This window comes from Thunnus thynnus, chromosome 2 (assembly GCF_963924715.1).
Source record: "Thunnus thynnus chromosome 2, fThuThy2.1, whole genome shotgun sequence".
Taxonomy (NCBI): domain Eukaryota; kingdom Metazoa; phylum Chordata; class Actinopteri; order Scombriformes; family Scombridae; genus Thunnus; species Thunnus thynnus.
The window spans coordinates 34,504,532-34,519,108 of NC_089518.1; the positions used below are offsets into that span (position 1 = coordinate 34,504,532).

The 14,577-nt window shown below is 36.8% G+C and overlaps 1 protein-coding gene across 4 annotated transcripts; it reads right to left on the reverse strand.

The window, feature by feature from the left end:
- Positions 1-394: 394 nt before the first annotated feature.
- On the reverse strand, positions 395-11,740 carry grsf1 (G-rich RNA sequence binding factor 1). 4 transcript variants are annotated; one of them, XM_067571887.1, is made up of 11 exons: positions 11,672-11,740; positions 8,023-8,165; positions 6,812-6,956; positions 5,309-5,464; positions 4,113-4,247; positions 3,648-3,786; positions 3,338-3,477; positions 2,823-2,908; positions 2,597-2,732; positions 978-1,029; positions 395-734 (listed from the first exon to the last, which is right to left on the reverse strand). In XM_067571887.1, exons 1-11 carry the CDS (start codon positions 11,694-11,696, stop codon positions 731-733), a joined length of 1,161 nt encoding a protein of 386 aa, XP_067427988.1. In that variant the 5' UTR covers positions 11,697-11,740; the 3' UTR covers positions 395-730. The 4 variants fall into 4 exon arrangements, with proteins under 4 accessions (XP_067427988.1, XP_067427996.1, XP_067427971.1 ...); XM_067571895.1 differs by lacking the exon at positions 11,672-11,740 and adding an exon at positions 9,417-9,465; XM_067571870.1 differs by lacking the exon at positions 11,672-11,740 and having other exon boundaries at positions 8,023-8,368.
- Between the last annotated feature and the right edge of the window lie 2,837 nt (positions 11,741-14,577).

Here is a 14,577-nt window from a genome sequence, read left to right on the forward strand (position 1 = left end):
TAATTTTTCTATACTTGGTTGTTTTAATGTGAAATTACACTGAAGGACAAATTTCTTCTGATGACATTCAGATGTGTGTGAAACCTGAAAGAATGAGGTGAATCTTGTGTACAATATTTAGTTCTCTTAACTGCTGAAAATAACAATTTTAAGATCAACATCTCTATGATTTTGCATGAAGTTACAGTATTTTTTAAATCTTTCTTCCCTTTTGGCTACATGTGGTGTTAAATGTCTCATTTTAGAAACTCCCACATTAGATCAAACGAGCACGAGTCACAGCAGGTTTTCTCACAAAGTGTTGATTTAAATCACAATTCATCTGAATATCACATGTACAGAGGGGAGACGTCGTGTTAAGTCAGAAACTTTTTGAGAAGAAACAATTTTGACATAAAGCTTCAGTCTGTTTATTTCTCTCGGAACATGTTGAACCATATTCTTCACAACTATTTTGAAACATGTATAATTTAACATGAGCTCGTCAGACAAAACTGCATTTTCTTCCGTGTTATAATGTCAGTAACCTTTACTAAATAATCCAGTAAAGTCCACATTCGTTATAATCTTTATTAATGGATTTCATACTGTGATTAACTCCTGTTGGATGGAGACGGATCAGACGGTTTCATTTGACACCAGGAATGTTTGTTTGATGTCGATGTCAGGCTGGGAAATAAATACCAGTAAAATAGTCCTGTGTGTTTATTTGGCATCTGTGCATCAGCTTTCACCTGTAGGAAAAAAAAAACACACACACACTGTGTTAAATCACAAAGTTTAACCTGAGGGATCAATATTCTGCAACATGCAACATTTCTTTTGTTTAAAACTGAAATATTTTGATAGAAAAACCAGTTTAACATTCAAATTTACTGAATTTATTTACGTTGCAAGAGTTTCAAAATGCAGTAACCCTCCCTACGTGTATTTGTCTTGTTAAGAAGACTCTCTGGATCTGCTTCAGTGTTTCTCACCTTCCATCAGAGTCTGGTGCAGAGTTCAGGAATAACTCGATGTATCTTTCACCTAAAAGTTAGAGAGAGACCAAACAACAACAATTATTATTACAACGTTATATTTTAACTGCAATATGATAATAATCTGTAACACAGTGCAGACCAGAAAGTATCTTAATCCTCAGCAAAGTTCTCAAACTGCCAAAGTTCCCCAAACAACATAAACCACAACGCAGAGCCTCACTGGGAACACTGGTAATCATGGAAGCTGAAGATCTGCTGCACTGAAAATGCTTTAACCAGTAAAAACATTTCCAGTTCACTTAAAATGACAAAAATATGCTTCACTCAGCAACTGAACCTTCACCACAGCTGCACAATCCTCTAAATCTAGAAATATATATATTATAGAGGACAGAAAATGTTTATAATCTGCATTAAAACAGATTTAGTGACAGAATTATATTGTTTTTTTAAGAGTTTAACTAAATCCTGTCAGGAATATCAGGATTTTATAAAGGAGAGATGAATTTAAAGTGAACGTTAAACTCATTTAAAACTAGAAGAGTTCACTCAGACAGCAGATCTCCACCAGGTGTGTAAGTTTTCTTTTATAGATGTATGCAAAGTGTTTAATAAAGTGTAGTCAGAGTTTTCTTTAACATGCATAGAATAGTGTAATGATATTGTAACCGAGTGTCCCTGGTTCACCTGACTGTATAAACTTTATAAGGAAACAATAAACAAATGATAAGTCCAAACTTCTCAATTTAAACTTTGTTATTTATTTAGACAAAAAAAGAGAAGAAGAGTTGAATCTCACTCTTCCTGTCCCTACTGGCTCCCTCACAGTCAAGATGGCGGCGAAGCTAACAAATACGGGGGTTTATTCATCTTGTATCGTGCCTAACTTCAGTGGATCATAACATATCATGTATGGAATTAATCTGCAGATGATCCGGTTTAAGATGAGACTAAACTCCTCTATAGACGTCAGTTTTTGAGACACGACAAAGGCCAAAACGTGTCCTGCGACAGACGAGGTACGGCTTGTTTTTAGCCTGGCTGACTGCTGATGAAATGCTTTTTGCCACGTCGTGTCGTAAAATGGCGAGAACTGCTGAAAAGATGAAATACTGAGCTTTACTACAGGCTCATAAGGAATCACATTATAAAATAGGTTTTTCAAATATTGTGAATCATCGCAACCATGAGAGTTACTTGAACATACAGTCAATAAATGTACACAAAAAATATTAGACTGATGGGTCCGATAGCATGTGAGATTAGCTGCGGACAGATACACACACGACCAAATGCACGATCCACTCTGGAGATCCACCGATAAACAAAATGCCAAATTTAGCAGGATGGATCAGAATATGCTGAATATGTGGACTTGTCCTGGTTTACCGTACTGTGGAAAAATAGCAGAGAGGCTACATGTAAACACTTGAAACTGTACTTCCTGAGAATAATGAAGATTTAACAGTAGACACTCGCCACCATGTCTGCTCAATGAAAACTGAGAAGCTGATTCTTACTTGAATAAATATAAAACCCAGACTGAAGATCAGCGTCTGATAAAAACACAGCAGCTATTTTGATTGTTGTTAACGGCTCTCTAACAGTCTCACCTATGTGCATTCTGTCTCTGGACATGGCAGCCATGGCGTCCTGGTGGCAGCTGAAGTAAACGTCGGCCTCTCCGCTCGGCCTCCCGTCAGGACCGCACTCGATCAGGATCTTTGACACAACTAGAGGAGAGAAGAACTGCGGGAGGAAAAGAAACATGTTAGAGAAAACATTCCCACCTGTCGTCTGATTCAACATTCATCATCTTTTTTTTTTTTTTTTTTTTACCTTCACAACGTCTTCTCCGGACGCGTTGAAAGGAAGACCTCTCATGTGGATGTAATGAAGCGGTAGAGACGAGCTCTGAGAAGATCCTGAAGGAGCGAATAAAACAGCTTTTAGTGGCTACAGTAACAAATTTAATCACAGATATAATCTTAAAAAGATCTCCTCACTTTACTAATGTTTACTAAATGTCTCGGCTTCAATTTCTATTCAAAACATCTTTTCTGTTTTTACCAATTTTCATTAAAAGTTATCTACATTTTCAGAAAGGAGTAGATCAGTTTGAACCATTTTTCACTTGGATTTTTTATCCCTGTGGATCAAAAAGTGTTTTATGTTGCAAGAAGACACTTAAGTCCATCTAAAAAAGTACAAAAATAAACAATTGAACTACAAACTGTAATTTCAAAATCAGATTTGAGCTTTTTCTTTATCTATTTATCACTCTTTTTTATTAAAAAACCAAAACAAACACCATGTTTTTTTTCCTCTATATTGAACTGTAAAAATGCTCTCACCAGTTCTGGGGTTGGTCATTGCGGCAGAGACGGACCTCCTGGTCACTGACTGAGAGCTCATCTGTGAAGAAGATGAACTCGTCCTCCTCCTCCAAGTAGAATGAATTTCTTCGCTTCTACTGGGAAACACCTCGATGTATCTACCAATGATATAAACATCACAGGATCAGCAGCAAATAAACTAACAAAAAATGATTTGTGCTGCTTTGATTTGCTACTTTGTTTCTCCAGAAATGAAATAAATATTGGACAAAGGATTATAAAGCTACAGGTCTTAATATGAGCGTTTATATATCAAGCAGCATCCGACCTGTTTCCTATGACCTCTCTGTCTCTCTGCAGAGCTTCATCAGCTGCTTCTTGGGAAGAAAACTGCACGTAGGCCTCCCCAGACTTCCTCCCTCTGTTGTCTGTGACGATGGTGATCCCGTTCTCCACTATATCCAGACCTGAGGTGCACAGATTCAGATTCTTATTTTTCTCATTTTAAGATACATTCGGTGACTAAAGGTAAGATTTGTAAAATATCAAAAGAACTTCAGGTTTATTCCTCTGTGATGAAGACCTCCAAAAACTGTTAAAAACACATCAACATGTACCTTTGCCTCCAAGAGTTTTGGGCATGTTAGTTTGTTTAGAAACGGCTCCGAAGACGTTACGTTACTGTAGCGATCAAAGGATTATTGTCATGAGGAAGCAAGATAACTTAGTGGCACGTAGTCCGTCAGACAGAGCGGTGTCCAGTGGTATGACGGCACATGGTTGAGTCACCTACCTGAAAAGAAGTGGACGATGTCGGACTCAGTGCAGGTGAAGGGGAGGCCTCTGATCCGCACCACCCCGCTATCAGCTGGAGGCTGGATGGCTTTCTTCAGGATGGATTCAGCATCAGCGTTTGTTATTTCATACACTGCAAAAGAGCAGAACATGAACATTTTGCTTTTATTATTTACACAGCTGGGACTGTTATTATGTCTTTAAAAAGAAGCTTTGCTGTATCAGAGGAGTGGTTGGATTGGTGATCTTCTCTTCAAGGGAGGATGTCACTTAATACAACAAAATAAAAAGTTTATCATGATCAATTTTGTAGTGCAGTTTCAAAGATTAGATTCACACTTTTTTATGTCTTATAACCAAAGTCAGCTGCCCGTATGAACATAAGAAACGGGTTTTGGTTGCTGCAGTCGTTCCAGAGTTTATCACATCATCACAGCTCAGTACTGAAACACTGTTGTTGCAATTTTGCACTAAAAAGGTTGTAACTTTGGAAGGTATCCATGTGATTTGATGGACAGCTGACGCCTCGTGTTTGCTTCAGATAAACTGTGGAATACGTTCTTACACAGAACGAGGATTGTGGCTTTTGTCCTCTATTACTTACAGGAGGCATGTCAGGAGGGATTTCATGTAAACAGGAGGAGTGATTACAGTTTCTATGTTACATATGGACATGTGAGTATTGTTTAAAGACAGACCTGAAAAAATGTGAACCTACCTAAGATCACATTAACACAGACACCTTCTTTATTATCTGCATCTGCATGAAATCTACTGAAAGCTTTATCAGTACTGGTTGATCTCCGATGGACAGGATCAGACGTTGGTTTTCCAAATCATGAAAAAAAACAACAGGCCTACAATTTAAAGTTAAGCTTAATTAGTAAACTCTTCAGGTGCCTGTAAACATCGTTTAAACAGATATGAAAGAAGAGTTTTTTGCAACATGAAATAATGTAAACTCTGAAGAGAAGCTGAGTCTCTGCTAACTTCAGATCCTGAACTGCTGCTTTCCAGGACTCTTTCACAGTCGACACATGTTACTAATAACATTAACGATGGCTCTGCTATATTCAAGCGTCCTATTACCAGTGTAGCACCCTGACACCAAACAAGCTAAATTTAATTCAGCCATCATTAATTGTATTATTTACACCTAAACTTTTCCTACTGCGACATGTCAAAATGACGAACCTTCGACGTAGCGAGGACCGAGGTACTGACGGTGCTTCTCCAGAGCTTTGTTGACGTCTTCCTCGTGCTCCATCTCGATGAAGGCTCGTCCCGTCGGCCTCCCCAGCCTGTCCACTGTGAGGTGGATCCCCGTCAACCCGTTACGGATCCTGCACTCTGAAGCACAGGAACAATATATGAGTCATGAGTGCATGTGCGCACGTATGCAGGAGACGTGATGCAGGGTCCTGCCAGCGGTTTCACACTGATCAGCTGATCTACAGGCGGCTGTAATGCGACAAGAAGTGACGCAACGAGCCAACAAAGGCAGAAAAGAAGAAGAAGATCGATAGCAAGTAACATCTATATAAACAATACAGGATTCAAACTTTTAAGAAAAATCAGCTTTGCAAATGTTTTATGAGGATGGATCTGACATGTTTGTTAGACATCAAGGATGCACACATTGAGTTTTGGTGAATGTAAACATAACTTTTGTTTGTTGCCGAGAAAACGTCACCGGGCACCTTTAAGTACTTTTTATGTTGAACAATCATAGAGGACAGTAAACTTAACGATTTCATAGTACAATGCTTGATAAAGCTTTTGACTTAAGACGCAGATTTTTTTACATTGATTTAGTGATTTAGGAGTTATGACAAAGATATATTTTGTACTGAGACAGGATGTTAAACAGCTGAACAATAATCTATACAGTGATCAACCACTTATAATGATCAAACAGCTCAGGACAGAATCATTCATATACAAATGCTGTTTAAATTATTTTAAATAATTTGCTTATAGTAATCAAGTAGTCCACTTACAGTGTTCATTTTGGCTCTTTTCATACATGACGACATATGTAAAAACATTTTAAAACTACGGTAATTCTTTTTTTTTTTTTTCTTTAAATCTTACTCCCATGATACATGTATGATATTGACTTAGCGGCTGCAGCACCATTATTAGGCGTTGCGGCGCACCTCTATAGGTTTGTGTACTTTTAACGTTGTCAAACGAAGAGAAATGTCATCTCCTCTTTCTAGTAATGTTTTTGTCCTTCCTCATGGCAGGGTTGTACATCTCTAATCAGTCTGATCGCCAGCTGTAATATACAAATGTCAATTAGATAGTAATCTGCATGAGAAATAAAGAAAAAGAAAAAAAAAACGGTTGTAATAATTATCCGCTTATAGTGATCAATTTGACCTGGACAGACGTGATCACTATAAGCGGTTTCCACTGTACTATCAAATATGATGAAATTTTGAACAGTTATAAATGAAGACTAAATAAAAACACAAACTTTGAAGTTCACAAAAGATCAAAATGCAGCAGCCTCACAAACATTGATGTACTGCAATTTTTAAATGTGTGTTTGCCAACATTCATCCTGACACTGATGTATCTGTTATTAACCAACAATATCAGCCAGTTGATTTATCAGTTGGACTCTAATAAAGGATGTTGAAGGACGATCACTTTCTGACAATGTGCTCAAGTGAAAATCCAGAGTCTCACCTGAGAAGAACTGCAGGATGTCCTGAGTCGTGCACGACCACGGGAGACCTTTCACCTGTACGATGTAGACTTCCTTCTTCTCTGGCTCTGAATCAGCCTGATAGGCCGGCAGTGGAGGGTATTCATCCTCACAAGGTGCCCCTGCCTGGAAGACAAGGTGTCAAATATTATTATTTAGCCACAAAGAGGATGAATTTTCTTGCAAGTCACAAAGAAACTACAGGCCGCGACAGCTTGACGTGATGCTTGGAGCACTACAAATCCTCTTGTGCATAATTGGCAAACTGAAATCACCGGAAATGTGAGACTGTTTTTGTAACTGATCAAAGTGAACTCTGTAACAGAAAGAAATGGTGTGCAGGTGCAAGTTTTCCAGGTTTTTTAGTATCCAATCCACATTTTATTTCTCAAGTTATCACTAAACAATTCAAAAGGAGGGTAAGAATTTACTTTAAGTCCCCCTATTTAACAATTACAACCAGTATACAAACATTTAACAAATGGTTTATAGGGACATTTTAAGTGTTATTTCAGCAATTATAACTTCTCATATGAAGACATATTTCATATTATCACAACTGTATTTTATTATATTGTCATTCATTATCTGTTAGTACACCAGCCTCATCTTATGAGTAGAGATGTGCTGATATACAGAAGTGTTCCTGCCTTCATCCAGAGTTTTGTTTGGCCACAAGTGGCCTGTAAGAGCCCAGTATACACTCACAGACCACTTCATTAGGAACACCTATGCAATCTAATGCAATCCAATACGACAGCTCTGCCATAAATTCTACATTTACGAAGCTTATACATTTTCAGTTTGTGTTGACATTGTCAGAAAGGTGATAATTCTACTTTTTGTTTATTATTGAGAGTCATAGTGAGTGGTGGTGCTGTACTGGGGTGCATTATATTGAATGGTGTACCTAATTATATATTAGAAACACTATCTGGTGACCCTTTGGAGGGGCCTGACTCCTAGGTTGGGAACCACTGGACCATATAGCTAAGTGTATCTAAAGTAGTTGAAACTAGCTCCACCTCCAGCAGCTACAACATTTACATGCTGCTTACACACTGATGCTTCCGTATATGTAATAATAATAATATATCAGAGACCAAACCACTACTTTTACTGCAATACTTCTGTTAATACTTATGTACTTAAGCAGGATTTTTCATGCAGGACTTTTAAAGTTATCACTCACCTTAGTACAGAGGCTTTGTTGGATGCTTTTCAGTGCGGGCTGAAGCTGACAGAGGCTCCGCAGACAGTCTGTCCGGGTCGTCGGTGTCCGCTGCTGAATGAACCCGCACCTGGCTGACAGCACGCCGCCTCTTGTTTTGATCCCTGCCGACAACGTTACATGACGCAGTGAGATACAGCGCCGCAGTAAAAACAGCACAGACTTACTGTTGCACGCCATGTTAGCCGAGCCCAGCCGGAAATCAGATAAAATAAAATAAAATCGTAGTTTTCGTTTTAGTGTGAATGCAGCAGGTTAATGTGTCTTGCTGCTACCCGGCTTAGCAGCAGGATAGGAAGTTATACGGACTCACGTGGGTCAGTCAAGGGCAGCGTTGGGCTCGAGCGTTTTAACGGCTGCGTCGAGTTAACGGCTGACGCTTATCATTTCCGCTTTGATACTGTCAAAATAAATCATAGCAGTACAAAAACACATTTATCACCACTATTAAATGCGATAAAAGGTGTTTCATGATTTTCACGACTTCAATTTCAATCAGAGATGGTTGAGAAAGAACAAAACGTTGATATGTATTTTGGTATTTAGTTAGATTAGTGGATAACTCTGGCATTTATAACTGGTGATGTTTAGTTGGTTGGTTAATGTGAAATGTTCAGTGGTGGAAGAAGTAATCAGACCTTTTAATTAAGTAAAAGTACCAATACAGTATTGTAAAAGTACTCCATTACAAGTAGAAGTCCTGCATAAAAATCATACTTAAGTAAAAGTACACAAGTATTAGCAGCAAAATGTATTATAAAAGTTTCAAGAACAATATTATCAAAGTACAATATGCCCAAATATTTGGATAGTACACAATAACAGTAATAAAACGCACCTGTCCAAGATGGCAGTCCCGCTCGCGCATGCGCTACTCAGATAGGGCGGCGATAAGGTCGAGCTGTTAGCAGTTAGCAGTTAGCAGAAAGTTAAACCGTTACCGGTCAGTGGCGCCGTTAAACGTGATGATTTATTCACTGTGAGCGGGAAAACGGCGACAAACTAACAGCTTTCCGGTTCACGCGCCGATGCTGTTACGCGTTACTTGACACAGTAAATGTAAAACGTTATAATGTTTGTAATACTTCGTTACGGCTAAAATGAATTTATTACTGTAACTACACAATGCGTTTACTTTATAGAATCAGTACTACAATACATAATTAACAGTGTTGGGGGTAACGAATAATATCTAACGTTACTGATTCTATAAAATAAAGAAAACCATAAAAAAGGAAGTCTAAAATCTAAACGCAAACTGTAGTCTGAACCAAAACAAGCAATTAACAACAATCAAATAGTTAAATTTGCTCAAAAATAACAAAAATGAAAATAAAAAATGAAAGTCCACTTACAAGCCATTATGCATCTTGTGCTTTTGAACCGCGGTTGTCATGGAGATGGCTCAGTAATGAGAAAAAAAAAGGAAATTATTATTAGTAGTAGTAATAGTAGTAGTAGTAATGATGTGGAATAAACAAACAAATAGAATATAAAACAAAATTAAGTAAATAAAATATATTAAAAAGTCAATTGTTAACTCACAACCAGTTCAGAAAATATTAAAGCAAATTTTGTTCATTTAAACTGCTTTATATAAAACTAAAAGACAGGCCTTCTATTGTGTAATTTAAGTTTTATTTTATTTTTTGTTTTCTTATATGTTTTCTTCTTTCCTTTGGCCTGTTCGTCTACGACAAAAATTACTAACATAATTTGCTATAAACTGAAAAAAGGGAGAGAAAAAAAGAGCTGCCTGTCTGCTAAAATTCTCACATTCCCATTTCATAACATAAATACACTGATGTAATTTGTTTTTCACGAGGGAATCTACATTTGCAATTTAAACTGCTGTGTGAAAGTTGAAATATCAAAAATAAAAAGCATTTCAACACATTGAGAACAATATTGACTTTCAGAATCATTTCATTGTAATTAGTAGTCAACAAAGGAAGTGGTGTTGCTGCTAACTCCTGTGAACTTGACAATGATCTTCTCTCTCAAGCACTTCCTCTCTCTCACTCTGCTCTTGTAAATGTTTGACGTTCACTGCCATCTAGAGGTTTGGATGCCATAAAAGTCACCATGATATCTTGTGCGTCATTGCAGTTATTTTCATTCCTCACCAAGTCATCTCTGTAACACCTTCCATGCAAATACAGGTTTGGCAATTTAAGAGGAGCCATCTTCCCAACTGAAATGTGCTCCATGGCAGCCTTGAGGCCTAACAGTGGGCGCTAAGAGTACATGTCTGTTTTCCACTGGAAGATAAAAATGAGATTTTTCAGGACTCTTTCGCTGACACAAACTCAATGAACTCAGAGACTGAAACAAGTCTATACAATGGAATATATGACAGCAAAAAGAAAAGAAAGAAAAGCCTTCTGTCAAGGACTGTTTAATAGTGTTCTATGTTCTGTGTTACTGACATTAATATTTGAATTAATATTAAAAAATGGCTTGTTTACACAGATTATCAAGCAAAACATGTTAAGATATTTGCGTACTATTTTTTGATTACTTTAATCTTGCTTTTATGCATGCGTTTTTTATTTGTATCAGAGCGTCTAAAAAGTCAGATCATAGAGAATTTTGGACTGGTATAAAAGAAAGTGCTCCATATTTCTGGGTTTATTTACTGTGGAAAAAGAGCCACAACTGTAAAACTAAATATAAAGTTGTGTAAACTGTCGTGTTCATGTGAAATACCTAAATGCACTACTGTTAAAAAAAATCCTCTTTGTATGTTTCTATGCTCCAGTCTCTCCTAATTAGTAAATGAAAAGGGAATTTTAACATTTATAATCATTTCTCCCTGTAGTTTGTCCAAACAGCAATCTATTCTACCTGATCAAACCAGTATGTATTGCTTTAATACTTTAACAACATTTTGCTGCTAATACTTATGTACTTTTATTTCAGTAGGATTTTTCATACGGGACTTTTACTTGTAATGGAATATTTTTACATTGAATACCTCTGAATACTAAATACTTCTTCCATCACTGCTAAGAGTAAGAATGAATAGGAAGGATTTATAAATAATAAATAGAGGATTTTATCTTTTATGTGGATGATCTAGTTTCTCAAATGTAGAAAAGACAGTGAACACAGCAAATTTCCTTTTACAATCGACTTGTCTCACTCAGCAGTTACATGTTCTGTTCATTTAATAGTGGCATGCATGTCACCAGTTTGCAGCCCCTGATGTAAAGATAAGGGTTATAGACATTGTCGAAAAGTTAAACCACGAAAACAATACCACAATTAATGGAGTGTAATAATCATATACTGTAAAAAAAAATACATATATATATATATATATATATATATATATATATATATATATATATATATATATATATATATATATAATGGACGTAGTTTGGTCAGATGTTCTATAACTTTCTGAACTGACTGGTTTGGTATCTTGGCCGGCGCCATCTTGGAGCCAGAAGTGACCATACTTGGACGAGAGGGTGGAGCTGACCCTAACTAGCTGCTAACTGCTAACTGCCAACTGCTAGTCAATGGTTAACTGTGATAATGCCAATGCTAATTTTTGCTTGTGAAAATCAGGATTAAAACCATTAAAACAAAATGTGCTCACCAGAAAAACTGAACATCCGACTCATTCAAGGGTCTTGGAGTACAAACAAACGCTAAACAAGACTTTTTAAACGACCAAAATGTTACAATTAACTTTCACGAACTGAAAACACACTGAAATAGCAGCAGCTACGTCTATACTCTGTGAATCTGGTTACGCCAGGTTTACGTTACGTAACCAACGTTGTCGCCGTGGTAGTGACTTGTCAATCACAAGGTAGCCACATCCTAAAGCATATCCTGCTTTATCGTCTAATTTACTTTAAATGGGACCATAATTTACAAAATGAACACCAAGACATATTGATGAAGACTTGAAACTAGCGATTTAGACCATTAACTTACTAAGCAGGTGTTCACTGAGGTAATGAAACAAGGGAGAGGTAGAGACTATTTGTCATAGACTCCTATACAATCGAGTCGAAAGGGGCCTCTTTCCTGTCATTTGGATGTTGGTGTAAATTACCGCATCGACTGGTACTGCTAGTCTTTAAGTTACTTCTCGGTTTGTAATGACAGTATAGAACATCAGCAATATCTTAGAGGCCAGCGCATGCAGCAGTGTTCTTTATGTCAGCTCTTTTCATCTGACATCATATTATTCCTACACATAGAGAGGACGGGACACTACCTGGCGTTACTGCAATGCCAGGCAATGCATAACATGACTGAGGAGTTACCCTCAATCACATACCCTCAAAAATTCAATAACGAAAAAAAAAAAAAATTTTTTTTTACGTTATTGGCTTCCATAAAGGAAACACGTGCATAAACACTCTGCGGGTAAGCACAGAGTGGTACATAAATAGTGTCGGAGGCACAGGTGTGATCCTCTGCACTATCAGACTCACTGACGGTTAGAGAAACTCTTTTTCAACAACAAAACCATACGAGAAGATATAGACAACATAACCTAGACACATCAGATGAGTAACTGAAGAAAGTAAAGGTGGGAAAAAGTATTATTTGATCAATGACTTCTAGATATGTATTATCGTTGTCATTTAGGGGTTTGTAAATTAAAGAGCACAGAAAAGTGAAGATTGTACAGGACACAGAAACATAATCAACACACAGCAGATGAGTAACAGAAGAAAATAAAGGTAGAAAATATTTAATTTTAACAAAGTAAAGTTGTTGCGTTGCTCACGTGACATAGTCTAGTCCAATAGGAATTAAAAACGAGAGATCAATCCTATTATCATCAGAAAGACAGATGTAACTGATTATATACTTATATTTTAAATAAACACAATCCCATCTGAACTTTAAAAGGGAAAAGAAACTGTGAATCACATTAGAGTTTGATCTCTGATGGAGAAAATAATGTTTTTTACGTTATATTAACTAACTGAGTTCCAGCTCCATCTAGAAGAGAAAACGGTGAACTGCACTCTATAGTCTACAGTATTACAGGATAAAACACAACGATTTCTAAATATATATTATCGTTGTCATTTAGGGATAACTAAACTAAAGAGCAAAATAAAAAAGGGATTTTTTTCCAATAGAATTATATTCTTGATTTTGTGGATATTTTTTTGAAGCAGCATGTAGACCATCATGTTGGCAGATCAACATTCTGGCAAGACGAAACAGAAAATATAGCGGTTAAATGAATAAATATCATGTTGAAAATCACGTCTACTGCATTACAGGATAAAATACAACGATTTATATATATATATATCAATCTTGTCATTTAAGGGTTTGCAAACTAAAGGGCACATAACATCAGACAGTCTTCTCTTTACAAAGTGTTCACTGTAGATACAGTCAGTTAACTGTCCAGTTTAACTCAAGACCTGACAGGTCGTCTGTACCAGTTAAAATATCTATTTTAAGCATTCATACAAACTTATCATTAGTTGCAGGCTTATACTAGGATATAATATTACATAATTACTATAGCTCTCCTCTTATATTTGAATCAATGGAGGTACGTGTGAAAGGGTTCCATGAACATTAGGCTATATGTTATTTTACGTTAAATTATGATACTTAGGGTTCTGTTAGATCCTGATAGATTCAGCCTATTTACTCCGTGTTTGTGTTGTTTAATTTTTGTTAAATATCATTGTTTTATTCACAGTAGACTTGCATTATGATGTGTTGTCATGTTAGTGTAAACATGTGCACTTGTAAACTGTGTGGACTCCAGGGAGAAAATCTGCCGCTATGCAGTAGCTATTGGGATCTAAATAAACAAACCACTACATGCTGAATGGTCTTGTATTTGAACTAAAACGATGTCGATGAAAACTTCTCTCCACTGGGGTTCCTCATGGCTCAGTTTTCAGCCTCCTCTTCTTCTCCAAACACAAAATCTCTTGACTCTGTGGTCTCATCTCCAAAGTTCCCGACCACTGCAGTGGCTGTCAGAGACTCTGGCAAAGAAACTCTTTCTTTGCCAATAAAATCCCTATAAATCACATCTCTGTCACAGTGAGTCCTTCTTTAGATAATGCAACAAATTAGGCTGCAGATTTGATTACTGAGTCAGTGTCAGGATAATATATATTTAGAAATCTGTTATCCGCATGTCCATTATATAATATATTGTTTAATACATTATTTTCTCCATCAGAGATCAGACTCTAGTGTGACTCACACTTTCTTACCCCTTTAAGAGTTCAGGGGAACTCTAAAAGGGATTGTGTCTGTTTAAAATATAAGTATGAAATTAGTTACATCTGTCTTTCTGATGATAATAAGATTGATCTCTCGTTTTTAATTCCTATTGGACTAGACTGTGTCACGTGAGCAACGCAACAACCTTACTTTGTTAAAATGACACGTTTCACACCTTTATTTTCTTCTGTTACTCATCTGCTGTGTGTTGATTATGTTTCTCTATCTTCTGTGCTTTGTGCCTTCTTCTATATTATGTGCCCTTTAGTTTGCAAA